This window comes from Salarias fasciatus, chromosome 1 (genome assembly GCF_902148845.1).
Source record: "Salarias fasciatus chromosome 1, fSalaFa1.1, whole genome shotgun sequence".
In the NCBI taxonomy this organism is placed as follows: Eukaryota; Metazoa; Chordata; class Actinopteri; order Blenniiformes; family Blenniidae; genus Salarias; species Salarias fasciatus.
The window spans coordinates 5,819,355-5,839,679 of record NC_043745.1 but is presented as its reverse complement, the minus strand read 5'-3'; the positions used below and the strand labels follow the sequence as shown (position 1 = coordinate 5,839,679).

Here is a 20,325-nt window from a genome sequence, read left to right as displayed (position 1 = left end):
CAGAATATTGGAAACTGTGTGTATTATTATAATAATAATAATAATAATAATAATAATTATTATTATTATTATTATTATTATTATTATTATTATTATTATTATTATCAGTATTATTATTATTATTATTATTATTATTATTATTATTATTATTATTATTATTATTAGTATTATCAGTATTGTCAGTATGATTATTATCATTATCATTATTATTATTATTATTATTATTATTATTATTATTATTATTATTATTATTATCATTACAGTTATAGTACCAAACTTGTCCTGACGGTGGCAGCAGATCGTTTTTCGTGTTCAGTTCCCACGAAGAAGACGGAAGTCGCTAGTAAAGATGGCGGCGCCCTGTCTGGGCACCATGGAGAGGAGACAGGCTCTACAGCCCCAGACAGCCTGCTCCCCGCAGCACTGACAGCCCGGTGACTGCGGACTCGCTCACGGTGTTCAGACACACTCAGCAGCCCGCTGCAGCATGTGGTGGTCAGCGGGGAGGACGGCGGGAGCGTGTCTGAGAATGCCTCACCTCCTGCAGCCGCCCAGCTGGAGGTGGAGGAGCTCCACCAAGCGGCTCTGCTCACGGATGTCTTCATCCAGACCTCCCTGGAGGCTCCTTTTCTTCGGCTCGGATGAGTTCGCCGTGGAGTCTCTGAAGCTGCTCACCTCCAGCAGGTGAGCTGGAGGACTTCCTGGTTACAAGGAAAGTTGGTACGGTGTCATTCATAAGGCTGAAAGCAGTGGAGATACTGAAAACTGAAAGGTTTTAGTCACTTTTACCTGTGGATGATATTATTCCTACTGTTGCTTTCAAATAGCATCGGATGTGTCAGTCTGATGAGAGAAGAACAGCTGAATTTACTTCAGACAACTAGTGACAAACCAATAAACAGGCGTGTAGTGTAGGAGTTGCAATCTGTACACTGATTAAAACGTATTAGACCATTCAGCTATGGACATGCATCCCAGGATAAGACTGATGCACTTTTATATAAAGTGTTTAGAAGATGCTTTATGTTTGAGAGTGAAAACCTGCCAGAGGTCACTGGTTGCTTCAAAAAGCTTCTTATAAAGACGGTGACTGTGAGGAATATTGAGAGATTTCAGCAAAGATAAAGAAACCATGACAAGGAATTGTTGGGTTTTCTCTGTAAAAGTGTCTAGAAATGACTGTGCTTTTTTGCTGCTATATAAATCAAACTGAAATGAATTAATTGTAACCACCTTATTGATTGCTTTTGCTAAGTAGTGAAATAGGTATGAATGGCAAAGCAGTACAGACATAGTTACACATTGCTTTCTCTTGCATAACATAATTTGAATAACACACGACTCTCCACTAGACGACCCTTCACCTGAAGGTTGTACACGTGCAGACAGATTTAGATTCAAAGTCCTATGAACCTTTATGGATTCACAGGATTTCAGAGATGCACTGCTGGATTTCTAAAAGCATCTTAGTTTATTCGTATTTGAACAGTTTGAAAGGATTGAGTGATTATTTGGAATTCAGACTTGTCGAATTCAGTGACAGCATTGATAACCTTTGTGTTCTATTGTAGAAACGCCAATGAGGGGATCGTGGAGACCCTTGAAGTGGTCACGCTGCCCGGTAGCGTCCCGGTGAAGCGGTTTGCTCAGCAGAACCGCCTCACGCTGCACGGCTGGCCTCTGCACGACGTGACCGGACAGTTCGACGTGGGCGTGGTTGTGTCGTTCGGCTGTTTGCTCAACGAGGCGCTAATCAAAAAGTTTCCACAGTGAGGATGACTTGTTTTTAGTTGGTGGTGCTTGTCATTTCCCCGCCGTGTAGCCTGGAGAAAGCGCTGTGCTTCAAGCTCTTTCTAACCCTCCTGATCTCTGATGGCAGTGGGATCCTGAACGTGCACCCCAGCCTGCTGCCCCGGTGGAGAGGCCCCGCCCCCGTGTTCCACACCATCCTGCACGGCGACGCCGTGACGGGAGTCACCATTATGCAGATCCGCCCCCACCGGTAAACGCTGTGGAGACACGCCTCAGGCTGACAGTGTGTCTGTGTGATCAGAGACTGAAAAAGACTTCCTGGTCCAGGTTTGACGTGGGCCCCGTCCTGAACCAGGAGCTCCACCCGGTCCCTCAGAGCTGCACCGCAGACCAGCTGGGAGCCGTCCTGGCCGTGAAGGGAGCACATCTGGTGAGCCGCTGGAATATGAAGAGCAGGAGAAAGTTATCTGATGGTCACTTAAAGAGGACACTAACGTTCAGTTTATTACAGCTTATCGACACGCTGAAGACTCTTTCTGAGAAAATGGAAAACAGGAGGGAGCAAAGCCAGACAGGAGCCACCTTCGGTAGGGATGCTTCAACTCTAGAAAACATTCATTTAAACTGTAAAGGAAGTGGAAGTTTTCACTTTAATTGTTTAATCTCCTCCTTCAGCTCCAAAGATCACTAAAAGCATGAGTTGGGTGTTGTGGGAGGAGCAGACCTGCGATCAGATCGACCGTCTGTATCGTGCCATCGGATCTCGAGTAAGCAGCAGTGAAAGGCTGATCTGTGGCGTTTCAGCAGCGTAGCGTCACTCCCATCATCCTTCTGTCTGTCGTCAGATCGCTCTGAGGACGACGTGGGACGGGAGGACCGTCAAGCTCCTGGAGTTTGTGGGAAGATGTCACATTTCACTGGCAGGTGGGTGAAGTGTTTATCAGTCCAGCCACATGTTTCTGTTCAGAGTTTAAATAGAGGTGCATGTGTGTGTCTCAGGAAAACCTGTTTCGATCATTTTCCTGATACAGTCACTAACTGAACTGAAACTGAGCAAAAAAAACCATAAAAAAACACTTTTTTTTATTATTTTCATTATTTTTCCACTTTCCTGTTTTGACTACTCTATTTATATTTCAGTGAGTAAAATATGCAAATACATTTCAACATGCTATTGCGTTGAGTCTTTATTTCATCATTCATTCATGTGGTTTTGAGCAATTATAAAAAAATAAAAAACAGTGAAATATTCTTTTTGATTTGTGCAAATACATGTTGACGATAGAAAGATAACATAAGAGAAAAAAAACATGCAGTAATTTAGAAAGCAGTATTCTTAAATGAGCATTTGCAATGTTCAACTGGAGAATATCTCTTTCATCTCACTCTGAGCTCATAAAACACTAATATGTAGCACTTTATCACTGTTTTAGTCACAGTGAACAGTGTTTGGAATATTTTAATGGTCTGTGCTGTTTCCTCTTGGCTGACTGACACCATGGGGAAAAGTTCTGAGAGGTGAAACACAAAAAACTGAAAAACAATTTAAGATAATAACATAGATAGACTTATTTATAATGAAGCAAACAGATGTGCTGTGTTTGTGCATTTCAAAGTCTATTTTTGACATTTCAATCTGTGTGAAGTTTATTTTAAAGGAACTGATTCTCAGATAAACCGATCAGATTATCATCTGTCACTCTTGGACTGAAAACAGATCAGCAAAATGTTTTCTCAATCAAGCAGTGGAAAAGTGAAAATGGCAGCAGCGACGGGGAGCAGGGATCAGGACAGCTGCTCTGCAGCTCATCCTGTGTGACGGCTGACACCAAGAAACAATCCAGTGTTTTCTGCTGTCGCATTACGTTTTGGCATAACAGATCAATACATACATACTCAAACAGGAGCTGGGTCAGTCTGAAGTGAACAAAGACATTTACATTGATCTTGTTGAATCATTCAAACTAGTGCTGTCATCATAAACATCTCTGGTTTTGAGACGCTGGATGTTTTTGGAGTGCGTCCAGCGTGCTGCGCCTTGATGGGTCATGTTTGACTCCCATGTTGTTGCAGATGAGAGGAGGAAGCCCGACCCCGGCTCAGTGAGCTACCAGAAGGAGTCCGATACTCTGGCTGTCTGCTGTAAGGTTAGTCCGACTCCTTCCTCTCACAACATCAATGCAAGGCTCCAAAACTTGATGGCCGACCTCAGCTGAGAACAACCCTCCGCAGGGCGAACACACATTCACACACTTGCTTTCATAGTGTGTGTTGCATGTTAACAACCAAATTAAATGTGATAATGAGAAATATTTTTATTTCCCGGTATGTTCAGCATATAGTGAATTTGTTTTGTGTTTTTTAGGCAGCATCAATTAGAAGTAAAAGACTCTTACATATATATTCATTTAACATTTATACATATTTACATTTAGCCATAATTAAAAAAAAACAATATGAAGAATACATTAGACATACTAACATATTTACAATGCAATAATATAAATAAATTGTGGTTGAGGAATATTGGTCAAATTCTCTTCTTGAAATTCAGTCCCAGTTGGGTTTTTTTTGTGATGAAATGCGTGCTTTTATTTTGAAGGTGGCAGCTTTATTGTTGTCAGAGTTCATAGCTCATGATTGATTTATGGATTGTGTTGATGAGTGGAGGTGACCAGCGTTATCCTGAAGATGGCTCATGTGGGAAGTGGACGTTTACCAGGACGTCATGGACATCGAAGGCCTCCCTGGAGTTTATTTTCATCATTAACGAAACACTGAGACATACAAGAAGCTGACTGATTTGATGCATTTTATTGAGAGACTTTAAATTCTCAGTTTTCACTTTGATTTGCAAATTATCTATTTAAAAAAAAATGTATTTAACAAAGTATCAACTCAACAAGCCACAGCTGCACAAATCCTCACATTTAAAGTGAGAGTCTGAGTTTAACTCCTTGTCTACAGTAAAATATTTTCATCCAATCCCCAGAGAATAAAAGGTTCTCTGTTTTTTTACTCGGGTTTCTGCTTTTGTCCCACCACAGCGTTTGGCAGTGTTTACATCGATGCTCGCAAAGACTTTAATGGTTATTTTAGTGGGATTAAAATAACGCTGCTGTTTGTATCCAGACGCATTAAAGAGTAATCCACCGCGTGGAGACACTGAACAGAACGGCCTCTGTTCAGGGGTGATAGGAAACGAGCTGTGATCCCCTCTGTTCATTCCTCTGTCTCCACGGCCGGCTGGAAGGAGCCAAAAAAACGCTCCTCATACCTCCTGCAAGGGTCACACAGCAAGATATGGTCAGAGAACCGTAGTTTGAACCCCACAAGCTGCCTACAGTCACTATGAGGACACCGGATATTTGTTTTGTTTAACGCATTAAAAGAGAAAAGTAGCTCAGTGAAAGTCCTGTCTTGTGGCCTCAGTCTGGAGACATTCTTGATACATCTGAAATGAGATTTTTCATCATTCAGCTGACTTCAGTCTGTACTGATGCCTCATTAATCTTTATAACGGTGTTTCCCAAACTATGGTTCTGGGCCCAAAGTGGGTTGTGGACCAGTTTTTTTGTAGGGTCACTTGATATTAGGGGGATTTTTTTCACTTCCTTGAGATTTGAAAGGTGATGAACCTGACTTCATTCTGCCAAAAATACAGGAAAACTTTCAAACAAGTTGTGTTATCGTGAAGTTGAATGATCTGTATTTATATATATTCTCAGTTACAGATTTAGATTTGAATTAGTCAGACTATTTAATGTACATGCCCTTTACTTGGCTCATAACAGAATTCATGCAGTGATAAATTTCAGTTCACTAAATTTCTTCAGCGTTTTGGCTCTTGAGTTGAAGTCTGTGCTCTTTGTGTCGATCTGCACGCTCACTCCGATTCACTCGGCACAGGAGTCAGGCTCCTCTAGGAAAACATTATTTCCTGCTCCTGATATCTCTGAAGCAGCTGTGAACTCCCAGGAAATGAATGCGGCTGATAAGATCATTCCAGCGTTTCTATAAAGATGAAACCAGCACCCGCTTCTTTCATTTGGCTCTCTGTGTATTTGAGTTTGACGCCACCAATCTGAATGTTTCACACTTACTGCTTTCTAACTGAAAACCATCAAATCGTAACATCTCTGTTGTATTAATTCTTCTATTGAATATTAATTTGTATTGTGCTGTAATGACACCACCTGAAGTTAAAAGATGTACTGTACATACAAGCTGTATGAAGAAATTGCCTTGTGTGTTTATACCAACGTGCAGAACAAGGACAGGAAGTCATGATATATAGCCATGTTCTTTATGTTTATGATGCTGATAGTCAGTTTTCATCCTCCAGGACGGCTGGGTGGGGTTTAAGGCCGTGCTCCTGAAAAAGAGACTGACAGCAGCTGATTTCTACAACGGCTACCTGCATCAGAGCGTGCAGAAGAGCTGGCCTGGGGGGAAGTTTGTCAGCAGGAAGACGGAGCTGAGGCAAGACGGCGGGAGAGGACTGGACAGTGTGACGTGATCTCTCCTCACTGGACGTCAACGCTGCAAACAGGACAATATCTAATGGATTTACTGTTGTTAATGTGTCCTATGTGTCTATTTTAAGACATTTGCAGGTACGGCACATTTGTTGTATGACTGTATTTTATCACTGACCTGCAGTAAATGAATGTTGGTGACAAATGGACACAAGGAGTTTCCTTTGGCTTCCATTTTATGGGTTTATTGGTCTGCATTTTTCTTTCATCTGTACCGAAATTATACAATTATTGCCTCAGACTTTGTGTTTATCATCTTACACTTACGACACATTATGAAAATTCATCACTATTTCAAAGTTTCTTCTAAATTCTTAATTTTTTCTACCTAGAATGCTTCAGCATGACTCAGCAGTGGTTTGAATAACTGATAGTACGACAGTTTTTGAAATACACTTCCATCATTTCACTACAACAGAGTGCACAAGACTCCTGAGTGAAGAACTCATTTTCACTCACAGCTGACACAATTTCACCAGGAACACCAGAAAACGGTCTTTACTTCCAGCTGGAACACTGACCAACATGCTGGCTTCAGAAGAAGCATTTTATTTGTTCTTATGTAATATTATTATTGCTAAATCACATTGATTTTTTTTCTCTAGAACATTATTGTAGCAGTTTTATCACTAATTAAGAGAAATTTCAAATATCTGGAGCAACTTGCTATTTCTGGAAACAGATGTGCTCATGAGTGAGCAAGTGTTGTCATGACTGTTTGGAGCAAATATCCCAAAGTTTTCACTTTTTCTTCAATTTTCTGCCAAATTCACATAAATTGCAACAAGTTGTATTGGAAATTTTGTGAACAAGCGTTACACTTTTATTTGGCCTCAGTATTCATAAACAGATCATGACATTCAAGAAGCACTATCATACATACATATATATATATATATATATATATATATATATATATATATATATATATATGGATACTTCATGAAATTGTTTAATTTCAAAGTGTTTATTCATAAAATGGTAAAATTTCAGTGTCTTTTTCTTGACTTTGTTTCTGTCAGGACCCAAAATCTCACAACACTGACTGACATCCTGCAGCCAGATGCACCAAGAAAGGCTAAAAATGTGCATATTGATAATTTTGTCCACAGTTGGAAACAAAATGAGTTCTGCTGTTTCTGGAAAAGTTACTCATGTTACCCATGACTGAATGGAATTTTCTCACGACTTTTTAGGCTAAAAAAATCAAGCATTTTAAAATGTAGTCTTATTTTCTTCTCAAACGTGTATATATGCCATGCAAATAAGATGTTTTATTTCTTTTTCTTTTTTTATTTCGAGTTTTTAAGAGTTTTGATAGCTGATTTTTCAGATGATCCACGTGCATCTCTCCATAGAAGAGTAGATAGTAAAGTATGAAGTAGAATAAAGTAAATACATAAAAATAAAGTTAAGTGTGAGGGACTGTGGGGACGCCTGCCTGTGGACCGTACCACGTTACCCCTCCACCAAGGGAGCTGTCACCTGGACCTGTCTTCCTGTTTGATGGTGCAACAAATACCACAGTGAGGTAATAAAGCCAGGCATTGCATGTGAGGATCCCGAGCCTCATGAGGCTATTTAAATCCTGCTCACAGCGGAGTATCACAACATTGCAGGTCCCCCCGCCCCGGGCCCCACCCCCCGCACAGCTGACGGGTGGACGGGCCTGAGCAGGACTGCCATTTTACACTGTGGCTGCTAGCTTGACGCTCCGGAGTGACACACTGTCGCTTTATGCTGCAGCCAGGGCTTCAAAATCACTGACAGCTCACCGAAACGTCCCCAGCAGCTCCCTGAAACACAACTTTAATGGTGGCGTGAGACACGCGGGTGAGTATTTCCTCCCGCCGAGCTGTCAGACGCCGCGGTGGCTAGCTAACGTGAACGGAGCACGCTCCAACATTAGCTCCGGCTCTACACCGCGATCACGGGTTTTCCACACTTTTTAAAGGTTTGCTGCACGTTTGTGGATCCGACAGTCATGTTTTACTACATTTGAGACTCACTTGTGTGTGACTTCGCATATGTGAGCTGTGACGTCTGCTCCTGCACCGTTACGACGGGCAGGTAGCGAACGTACGTCGGTACGTACATTTTTACGTACGGTGTGTTTACAGCACGTAAGGTGAGCACCTTCGTGACGTCACGTCTAGTATCTCCACTGTCTAGCCCCCCACGTGGACTGGGGACCAGAATGGTTCAAAATAAAAATAAAAATCAGGCTGTGCAACTATTTACACGTGTATTTATGATTAATCCCGCAAATAAACAAATAAAGCCACGCCTGGTGTGTGGTGTAAGTTACCTCCAACATACTGCAAGGTAATCTGAAGTGCAACACCATTGGAATTCATTTACAGAATCTCAAGAAATGAAAATGCTGTGCAGCAATTATGTATTGCTTAAAATACAATACACACTAAGACAGTAAGAAACTTACATGTACTGTAGGATGCAAATTATCTCCAACATGCTGTATTTACAGTACCAGACTTCATAATCTTGCATGTGAATTTTGGAAAAATACAATTGCTTGAATTATTGAATAATACTTGTTAAGTCAGTCAAGACGAAATTACAGAGTTCGCTTGAATGATCAGAATTTGATTTAGCAGTCTAAATAAAATCTGTATTTATTTCACGCTCATCATTCACCATAATCAGAGGGGAAAATTTCAGGATGAAATAATTGAAACTTTTCTCAGTTTCTTTGCATTTTAGTAGACAGTAACATTGTTTTCTGATGGCTGTGGTGGTAAAATACTAATGAGTATTGGTTGGGCTCTGGAAACAGTGTCTGAGTTTTGACATTGCAGATGTTTGCACTTACATGAACACAAGAGTTGAGTTTCTTTGTTTTCTGGCTGTGATCATTAAAGATGTAAATATGCAGTACCCCTAATGTCAACACCACTGGATTATAACAGACTATCGGACTGAGCAGGCAAAGCTACTGGTTGCAGCTGCTAATCCTCAGGTCTCCATCACAGTTCTGTGAGTCTTCAGTGATCTTCACAGAGTTCATCTACTTTTATGACATGAACATTAGCTTGATACAGACTTTAATTTGTATGGAGCTGTGTGGAAATAGAGAAAAAAGTTTTTGTATTTGTGTAACTCAAGTTGATCACCAGTGTCTCTGTGTGCCCTCCAGTCTATAATCCCTCTGTTTGGCCCCACTACAACATCTCAAGTGAAAACGTGTCGTTTTTGCATTTTCGTATCAGAAACATTTTGCATTTACACAGTACTGTTTTGAAAACTATGTCCTTCTCCGTAGTACATTTACTCAGTTCATCATCCTGGTTGGGATTGAGCACTTTGTTTTTTAGTGAAGTAGGCCCACATAAGACGGGATAGTTTTGCATGTGTACACCTGGGTGCAGGTACCGACAGCTGGTGTCTGCCTGCAGAGGTGCAACTTGATCCGGGTGGTGCGGCAGAAACGCTAAACAACCGAGGTGATGAGTGTCTGACTTCCAGAGAAAGTTCTCAATCAGCCCGTGTCCCACAAAATATATTGAGGAAATAATTACCGTAATAACTGACCTCACGATGCCAGGCCATTATCATAAAAGTATTGATGAAGTGTAATTTGTGTACTGAAGCTCCTCTCCATTAATCCAGTTGACTATAGGGTCTCCAGTGTGATATACATCAATAATGCACTGTGTGTACAGTCAACAGTTGCAGCATTATTTTAATGGTCATAGTGCACAGGAAGGAAAAGGTGCTCCACTCACATGGAAAAAAAACAACACCAGAAGCCACGTGATCAGGAGCTGAAGACATATTTCTGAATAGTTTGACTTTTTGGTATAAGGCTGAGGTGTTTTTCAGCTGAATTTTAAAGGTATAGACTTTAGTTACAGACTGTGTTCTTCTGTGTTATACTTACCGAACTCTTATCAGAGTCCTGAACACCGAACTTGTCTGGAACTCATATAATCAACAGTTTGAGATGTCCTTGGGGTCCTTTCCTGTGCAGACTCACTACTGTAAAAAAAAACTTTTGGGTTCATGGTGTGATCACATGCAATCTTCATTTGAGTCTTCACAGCTTGATTTAAAAATAATGATGGCTGCTTTTTTTAAGAGAGGTTTAAAGTAGTTATTCAAAAAACAACATTTTCTATGTGGAAGTTCACACACGAACATGACTAACTCTTGATGGCGTCAGTCGGTTACAGCAGAACAGGTCGAACTCTTTGCTGTCATTCTGTATTAACTCATGCATTGCAGTTTGGGGATTTTTGTGAGTTTTCCATGTTGAAAATCATGTCTGAAGCTTAGAAAGCACTAAGCACTCCTCTAGTTTGTAAACCTGCTGTGACATTTGAGTGAAGACGAGTCAGAGATGTGTCAGTCATCAGTTTTTGTAGGTTATACAGCAAGCACCACCTGAGAAAGCATCACCATCATGACCAACATGAACATGTAACAGTGAGATTTATCCCATGATAGCAATAGACAGTTTATTAAGGAGTCATGTGGAGTATTTCTGACAGCTGCACTGCACAAAGCAAGGAGTGTTTTCACTTTGATTTCATTTCCTCAGAACTTTTTTCTTTCACATTTATTTTTTTCAGTTCTTAGAGTAGCTGGCTTGCTGTACACCACAGCTGTATTACACCTGAAACACTATTAAAGATTGCTAAATGTGTATTATTGACTGTCAGTAAAGAGTATTTATCGATTTATGTTTTTTCTTTGTTTTTATTAATTAAACCTAAAGCCTAATTGTACAATCTGTGATGGTACAAAATGAGGCTTCAGTCCGTCTTCAGCTCTCCACCGCAGCATCACTGTGGTTTTTGTTCATCCCTCCTCATTAATCCAGACAGGAAGAGGCTCATTAACACTTGATACCTGACACCATGAGGAGGAGATGCACATCATATTCAACTCATGTGAAAGAAAAAAAAGTAGTTTCCACCTGGATTACTTAAATTACTTCTACTATTACTTATTAAAAAAACTTTTTTGCTACTTTTCAACCATTATGTTTTATTACATGATTTCCAGCAGGTGTTTGACGTGATTTTAATATCTACTACAAAGCCCATTGAAGGTGAACAACAAAGTATATCAATATCACACCATAGTGAGAAAAAATTAAGACATAAAGCAGAAAAGTTCTCTTTTAAAAGTTAAACGACATTGTGTTCAAAAAGCATAGAATTTAATTAGAAATTTGATTGAACTCACAATTTTGAAGATAATCAGAGGATTACATGTAGTTTTCAATTACAATTAAACTGGACTTAATTTTAAGTAAAATAGTGACATAAACCTTGTTTATTTCCAAGTCTCAGTGATGTGAGTACAGGCTGTATGTCTCTCAGTCATGTGAGTGAAAGGCTATATGTTTCTGTTGATCTTTCCCTCATTTCTCTCCCATTTTCTGTTGCTTACCTGAAACAGGTTTCTTCCTGATAAAACTGAGTTTTCCTTTTGGTTGTCACTGACACTTGCTTATGTAGGACCGTGAGAAGTGCATGGAAGTTTGAGGAGTTGTAGGAAGTGTAACCCAATAAATCCTTTTTTAATCAATAATACTTACATTCCTTTTTAACTTCAGTGTCACAATTATACAATAATCAGTTAACCTAAACATGGTCAAAGTAGTGTAGCTAGAGCTCATCGAGTGTCATTTAACAATGTAATATAAAGTATCTGGGATTTAAAACAGATTAAAAATCAGTTTTTAGAAATACACACATTCATCACTCACACACACCGAATCCCGACATACTCACACATACCGAAACTTTTTCTCCTCAAAGTCACGGTGTTGAAGTTACATTTCCCTCTTGAATGAAAAGAATCTAGGTTTCTATAAAGTCATGTCCCATTAGAAAAAGCCAATGTCATGTGTCTCTTTAATGTTCCCTTGTTACTTCTTATTTTTCAGTGTGTGATTTTGATCCCCCCCCCCCCTTTCTCTGTTACAATCATAACTCTTGTTATATGTGTGACTGTGTAATAGTTTTTTGTGTGTCTTGTCTTGCTGTGTTGTCTGACAGTAGCTGCATAAGGCTCTGGATGGATTGCCTCGACCCCGAAACCCTGTATGTGTCTCCAGAGCAACCTGGACAGCCCTCCCTCTCCCTCCCTGCCCCGGAGGTGTCCGGCTTGGCCCTGGAGGGGTAAGAAGCCTTGGGGGGGGGGGGGAAGATAATCAATAAGTCCAAAACACAGTAACAGCAATATATAACTAGGATAATAGCTGACATTTTTTACATTCGTACATGATAGCGTTGGGAGTGATTGGAAGCTTACCAGAGGTGGTGTTTTTATTGCACAGAATAAATGAATAATAAAGCTACATTAGTACTGTGTTCCATTTTGGGAGCCGATTTCAAGCAGACACAACTTTGCTGCAGTTGTTTTTATAATCTCGTACACCGTCCATGTTTTCAGAAGCAGAGTGATTTGTCGACCTTGTTGTATTCAGTCAATTGTTTCTTGTTTTTGTCCTTTCGTACTTCTCAGCTTTTTCCTCCAGTTTTAATGTTGTAATATTGAAACAATATGCCATCATATTCAACACTATTTAGGGATGAAGGGCTCCATCCGGTTGTCCAAACTTGTTTTAATGAATGCAGAGTGCATGAAAAATTCGTAGCTTGTTTGCAGCTCATTTAGCTCTGTGAATGTCAGATTGCTTCGACAGTAGACGTGTCCTATATTGTGCAGCTTTAATGTTGATAAAACTGAAGGTACTCCGATTCAGTGTTAAATTTCAACAGTACAGGCTTCTTTCTTTCAGACTTTTAAATCCATTGCATATGAATCTATCAAACAGTGGGAAGTTGACCATGTTGTATCTTATGCCATGATATTTCTAATATTTTCAGTGTAATAATGAACAGTGGCGATATTCTCCTTTGTTGGCGTGAGTTACTGTTGAGGAGATCAATTTGAATTCCAGGCCCATGTTGAGGAGTAATTACGCCGCTCCCGGGCCGAAGACAGACATTTTTCATTGCATTATTGTTAGAGTGAAGAAAAGGGCGCTGACCCTCTACAGAGCACAGTGGACATGATTGAAATAATCTTGTTTCAGGCTACAATGACTCATAAATAATTCCATACTACAGCAAAGTGTGCTGTTAATGGCCTCGCACGATTTCTGAGATGGAAATAATGACCAACAAATGAACATCCTGTTGTTTCCCATCAGCAGAGGAGGGCTCCACACGCCCACATTATTGTTGCTGATGTCAATAATGCAATGCTTGCAGTTTAGTAACACTTTATTCATTAAATGGGTGGAAAATGTCACTTTTGACACCATAATCTACAGGTATTGTCCTGATTTTTTTCCACTATATGATAAAGAGATTGAAAGGATATTTTAAAATGTTTTAATTATTTAGTGTTGATATTAAGCAGACATGGATATGTCCCAGTGCGAGTCACACTGTTAGATACAGTCGATTTCATTTCAAATCAGTGATCACAAATTAAAACTATTTATTGGAATAAAGCAATTGTTATTGAAGTAGATCTGTCTGACATTATTTCCCCCAGAAATCATTTGAATAAAGACTTCAGGTCAGTGTCCATCAAGATTTGGTGCCTCAAGTCTTGTGAAGTTTTTCCCCACCTCAAGCTGGTAGAGCCATGGTATGGAGTGTCTGGCAGTGGCGACCTCCAGACTGGCTTGACTCCTAACTCATTTTTTCTCCTGGGACTTGGTAGTTTTATAGTTGAGAGGCTCCGATATTGCATGCTAACTACATTGTTTTCAGCATTTCTGCTGTTGTCATGTGAACATATGGTTTTGTACTGTTGCCTTATAAACGTGACATTTTTCTGAAACAAAAACGCAAAATGATGCATTTTCAGTTAAAACACTGCGTTTGTTTTCATTTTGCTTTGTTCTTGATCAGCTACTTAAAAGAGAAGTGAAGTTCTCTCTCTGTCTCTCTCTCTCTCTCACACACACACACACACACACACACACACACACACACACACACACACACACATACACACATCGTGTTTACATCAAAATGATCTGCTGGAAACTGAATTATTTTCGGAATTTCCCAAAGCGAATTTCTGCAAACATCAGGACTGCTGGAAATGATGAAAAGGCTGAAGCTTTCATTGTGTTTTTTTGTCAAGCAGCAGGTACACATATTTTCATGGGGTGGTAAATAGGAGAAAAAGTCATCTCTTGTGAAGAATTCAAAAGAGAGAGCAATACAAAGAAACCGAAATCCTCCTCTGTTGTTGATGTACTCACAGATATGCAGCAGAGCTGTTGACTCCAGCCACAGTGTTGGAGTTTAGCGCACACAGTGCCAAACATTTCAGAAAGCTTACTTTTACCCATCGAGTCAGAGGCTGGAGCATTTTGAAAATGTTGCACTCTGTTGGCCTTATTCAAAAATTGCCATTTTCAAAGACTCAAATTGCTGCTGTCATGCAAGCAAATGAAATAGAAGTTGACCATTTTCACTTGGAATTGTTGTTATGTAAACAGAGGCTTTCTCCATTCCTAGTTGTCTGTCTTTTTCTCTGTTGACTACACACTTGACACCCTCTAGTAGCGTTGCCAAGGGGGAAGCAATCGTTCAGTAGCCAGTTGGCACAAATCTACTGCAGAGTGAATGTCACAGCAACAATATGCTAAATAATTAGGCTTTTCTTATTCTGTGTATTTTCAAAGTGCTCTACTGTCACACGTGCATGATGGTAGCTGGGCAATGTGCTCATCCACCATTGGCCTCAATACAGGTTCACTGTCTTGCTCAAGGACACTTCCATTTAAAAATATAAATGAGGAATACAACACAAAAGTCAGGGTTCAGTCTCACAATCATGCAATTGAGCAGCAAATATGTAGCATGACATTCAAGAAGACTGCCAGTAACTGCCATTCGGTAGCAGAACTGACAGTGGCCCAGTTTACATGGGTGTTTTTTCAATATGATTGTAAACAATCGTATTAAACGGAGTGTATTCATGTAGTGATCCACGATGAATCCTCGTTTACAAGGACCCTGGGTGAAGCGGATTATACAGCGTCCTGTGACATGCGCACAAAGTCTCACGAGGAACTTGCAGGTCTTTAGCTCCACAGCAGCAGTCCTCAGCGCCGAGCAGAGTGATTTTATCTGCTGATATCTGCTCAAATAATGTCCCAAAAGTCCATGATACGCTGCTGCTGAAGGAGCGGCTGCTCCCCTGGCTGCTGCACCGCTGCGCCGAGCGGCACGTCTCGGTGTGAGCTCTGCTCCGCGCGTCGATGTTTCGAATTAACTGGTGCACGTGTTAACTTGTGACAATACATGATTGAAAAATGTAGTCGTTCTGGCGAACATCGGTTATCGACAGTTACAGTGAGTGTATACGTTTAAAGTCATTTGTGAGTCTTACTTTAACAACTGCTGTAATGAGTCTGTGTTTACACAGACCTCCGCCGTGATTCGTTAACACGGGAACCAGTTAATCCATAACACCAGCCGGCGATCGCTTGTATTCTGCTATTGAGCTCTTTATACAACTCGCTATTGCGCGATTTGGTTCCATCTCGCCTCTCCAATGTTTTTTCTGTCGGGGTTCTTTACTAAAAAAGTGTTTTTGAACCACCTCTACTTCTCTACTGGTTTTTTGACTGTGCTGCTTCCCGTTTACTGGCACGTCACGCATGCGCAGAACAAACACTCCCCCAGTTCAATCCGCTCCGCTGTCATGCTCGTTTATAAGGGACACGGAGCAGATTGTCGATCGGTGTAGACCACCTCATACAATCGGCTCCAAATTACAATCCGCTCCGAGTGAAGCGGATCCACCCGGTCGTTTACATGACACATTTTACAATCCGCTCCATGTACAATCCGCTTATACGTGGTCCATGTAAACGTGCCTAGTATGGTATTTATTTTTAAAGTGTTGACATGAACCTTTGGGCAGTACCGTGTACAGGATATTGCACTATAAGGTAGCACAGCATAAAAAACTTTGCATTATTGGGTGGTGCAGTGATAAGGGTGTTGTACAATAGGTTGTAGTATAGGGCTGAACGATATATCGTTATCACTTTGGTGGAAACGTTATAATCCGCACATTCACTACGCTGTGGAACACCAACAAATAATATTGTAGCGTTACGACACTGAAGCAAATACTGGGAACTACTTTTTCTTTTGAAATCACTACGCCCAGACGCCATATTTAGTAAGTAGTTCCGTCTTAGCAATCTTCGCATAAACAACTCAATCTGGTAATTTTGCATTAATATTTCACAGCGTAGTGAATATGTGGATTATAACGTGTCCACCAAGGTGTTTTGGGGTTGTTGGATTTTGTATTTGATGAGTTTGACGAGGGGAACCAAAAATACTATTCACTTCCATTGTGTCCATCCCGAAAACCTTCCCCGACTCACCTCTGGATAAACAACAGCTCACCCTCACAAAAAAAGTAAGTATGCTGTTCCAAATGACTAAGGAATTGCGCTAAATGGGCCAATTTGCCAAAATGTTGAAGTATCCCTTTAAGGGTGTTGCTCCATTGGATGGCACAGTGAACGGGACATTATACCAATGAATAGTGTACTATTGGAAGACACATGGGCCAATGATGTCTCTATATAAATAATCTTTTATTATTCAGTGAGATTGTAATTAGTGTTTGTTTTATGCCAATATTCTCATTGATTCCTTAAAATATATATCTATAAACTTATTTAATGTGTGCTAACACACAGCAGTATTGAGTCACGTTGACTGTAGTTGCACTGAACATTGTAATGACAGAAATAGCTCTAGATTTAGACGTGCATGTAAGTTTTTGTGTGCACCGTGGGCTGCACAAAGGCCGAAGCCAGCGTTATTTCACATTGCCTCACTTCTGTTTTTACACACAGAAGTCACACACAAACCAGTGTAGCATGTAGGAGAGCCGGGCGAACGCAGCCCCCCTCAGGCCGGAACCTAATTGTTAGCCCCTGGTGTGGCTAGTCCAGGGATTAGCTCCTGACTGGGGAGTACTATTCTCTTCCCCTTTCATTCCCTCTGCCCACTGGGCCTTATCACCATCAATCTGACACCCTGTTTATCTGACGCTGCAGCCAGATCTGCTGGCCTAGTAGAAATGTTCACAAAGGCCATGGATCATCAGCATTTTGATTGTGGTGGGCCAAATGGCCATTACTCCCTTTGGCCCCAGTTATCCCAGCATCCCTCTGGACTCCATGATCTCCACACAGTGTTTAGTCCCAGTCTCAGAACCTGGAAAGCCAACCTGAAGGCCTGCCACTTTGTGTCCGTCGTTCGTGCGCTCCACACATCTGAGGCGAAGGCGTCCCCCTCGGCCAGATCTTGTTTGTCGTGTCCTTGTTCCAGTCAACAGGTCGTCCATGTGGATTGGTTTGTCACGAGGCTGTTTTTCCGTGCGTTTTGTGCACTCTCGCCTGATTACACCAGTGTCCAGCAACAAGTGCACGATCTGGAATTTAAAACCACCGTCTAATTGCTGTGTCAGATTGACCTCATTGTGTTAAAGAAGAAGTAAGACAGAACTTTACATTTTTTTGCCGTCATGGCCTCTTTTAAGCTGGATTTTCTCCCGGAGATGATGGTGGACCATTGCTCTTTGAATTCCAGTCCTGTGTGAGTACTTTTCTCCACCTGTCTTCTCAGCATTTTACATCCTGTAGACTTGTCCAGTCAGTCTTTTCTTTATCATGATTTAGTTTTTAATTATTACATGATTCTCTCCCTGGGTCATTTGGTCGTATGTTTTTTTTCTCTCTCTCTCAATGTAAGGTGCTTGTTAAATATCCTCATGTCATGTTCAGTCTGGATAATGTTGGTCTGATTTGCAGAAGGCTTTTTCTCAGAACTTTATCAAAATTTCTTCTGAGATATGTTAAACCTTAAAACTTTGTGAGACTAAAAGTATGTTCAATCTCACACTTAGCATTAAAAGAGGTTGTATTTATTTGAGAAGTTATCTCAACGTTGGCTTATTGGAAGTAACATAAGACCATAATTCTGAAGATATCAGCGTAATTGCACGAAATATCTAGTGTCACATTTAGTTTTGAGCAGGTTACTATTTTTCAAAGACGGTCTTGTTTTAGAATCATACGTTTGAATGTGATTTTAATTTGTGACGCTGATCAGATTTTTAGGCTGAAGGATTTGTTCCTGTTATATTGTCAGTTGTCTGCTGGATATGAGAGTCAGAGTCCACCCTGCAGCATAATGGTCTTTATTATTCAGTCACACCGAGCAACTGATTGACTTGGGAGGGGTTTGAAAAATGATCAAAATCAAGGGGACTAATCTACCAACTCCCCTTTTCCAAATTGATGAAGAGCATCACTGTGGAAAATGACATTTAGGGCTGATGGCAGTTCAACTGTCAATGAGCCCGTTTGACTTTTCAGTCTTTCTATTTCTTTATATGTAAGTTAAGAAAACTAAAATCCAACATTGTAAATAATTGAACTCAAGAACCCAAATTCAAAATGACCTTAAATACTGTCATTATCATGTGCTGATGTTGAAAACTTTAACTTGATTGATATCTGTACCATTTTTGAACATACCCGTTTGTGCCATTAAATTCACGTTCCATACAAAGACAGCAGGCCAGACTCATTGATCAATGTGCCATCCTTGATTAATGAAGCCATTCAGAATCTCTAGATCTTATTTATCATCATATATAAATAACCAGTCAGAGTAGAATTTTGTACTGTCACCCATTTAACCATTGAGTGTTGTTTTCCTAAGTGAGACATGTATTCCAGTCCATGTTAATTCAATCAACATGTTCTCAAAATATGTTATTCTGATATAGATGTGATCCCTGGGTCATTGGTCTAATTTACAGGAGACATTGTTGGCTCAGACTGAGCTCCCCCCCCTCACCCCATAAAAAAAAAAAATAAAAAAAAGTTCAGCCACCTCAGAGTCTGCTGGTATGTTGTGTTGGTCGTTCAGGGATGCTGAAGTGGACGGCATGTGAATGATATTAAATTCAGGAACACAAACTGGCCTCTCAGTTCAATGTGTGCTTGCATTCTGGACTTCCACACCTCATAGATGGTTAGATTGGGACTTCCTGAGCACAGGCGCTCCACAGGGATGGTTATTGGGCAGCTTTATCTTCTCTGTGTTCATTAATGACTGTTCATCCATCCAAACATCATGAGATTACCAGTCACTCTGTACATTTCAGTGACTGTTCACCCATTGAAAGGCTTTCAGAGTTCTCTGTGTCCGACATTGAGAAATCCTACCTCTTCATTCTAAATTAAATCCAAGGTCCTCACGTGATCCTCAGAGGAATTTGGATTAATCCATTTTAAAGTGCACTGCATTTACTTTGTGACCAAGGGAAATGGTGTTTTTGTTGTTTTTCATTCTTTCATCCTCTTTATGGTTTTGTTCACATGTGGTCAATGTGACAATGACAAAAATAAGGAAACTGAAATGCCTCTTCTTTTTCTTCTCATGCCATCGTGCAGCTCTTCCCAAGGTTTCCAGTTTATGGTGTTGTCTCACTGCTAGCTCCTGGACCAACACTGACTGTTCCCAGAAAGTATTCATGCTTTCATGTTGAGCCATGTTTCTTATATTGAGTCAGGACGATAAGGTCACCCCAAAAAAGTCAAGCCCGTTCCTTTGGGCTCCCAGCAGGCCTCATTATTTTAACCACACCGTTCCCATCATCAAGGCGTTGCTCCTGTCACCTGTCTCCTTTCAGAAACCTGTTTTTTCAGTTGTGGTTTAGGACCGACCACTTTTATCCAGACATGTTTCTTTCAATACTCCATATTTCTTAGTGTTGAAGTTTTGATTGACATACATATTGATTCTTTTGCTTCTTTCCGAATTCTCCAAAAGAGAAGAACAGACTTCTTAATGTTGGCATGATCTTTGTTTCTTTTGATTTCTGTTTTTCTGTTGATGTGTAGTGCCTAGTTCAGTACAGAGGGTTTATAACTGACTACAGAGGCGAGACATTGGGGTTTGCATCTGCTTTTGAGGCTTATTGTGTG

At 40.5% G+C, this 20,325-nt stretch overlaps 2 protein-coding genes across 7 annotated transcripts in view; both read left to right on the top strand.

Moving 5' to 3' along the window:
• The first annotated feature begins 343 nt into the window (after window positions 1-343).
• On the top strand, window positions 344-6,432 carry mtfmt (mitochondrial methionyl-tRNA formyltransferase). Its single transcript, XM_030094252.1, has 9 exons — window positions 344-684; window positions 1,572-1,769; window positions 1,880-2,002; window positions 2,080-2,182; window positions 2,264-2,339; window positions 2,428-2,519; window positions 2,598-2,676; window positions 3,826-3,899; window positions 6,098-6,432. The coding sequence occupies exons 1-9, from the start codon at window positions 488-490 to the stop codon at window positions 6,269-6,271; spliced, it is 1,116 nt and encodes a 371-aa protein (XP_029950112.1). The 5' UTR covers window positions 344-487; the 3' UTR covers window positions 6,272-6,432.
• A 1,522-nt stretch (window positions 6,433-7,954) lies between these two features.
• celf1 (cugbp, Elav-like family member 1) overlaps window positions 7,955-20,325 on the top strand; it is a 31,277-nt gene continuing 18,906 nt past the window's right edge. For 4 of the 6 annotated variants that reach the window (XM_030094057.1, XM_030093898.1, XM_030093977.1 and 1 more), the window contains exons 1-2: window positions 7,955-8,123; window positions 12,320-12,442. In XM_030094057.1, the coding sequence (XP_029949917.1) occupies window positions 12,339-12,442 (104 nt within the window). In that variant the 5' untranslated portion in view covers window positions 7,955-8,123; window positions 12,320-12,338. The remainder of the gene's footprint in view (window positions 8,124-12,319; window positions 12,443-20,325) is intronic. The other 2 variants (XM_030093814.1, XM_030094133.1) reach the window with 2 other exon arrangements.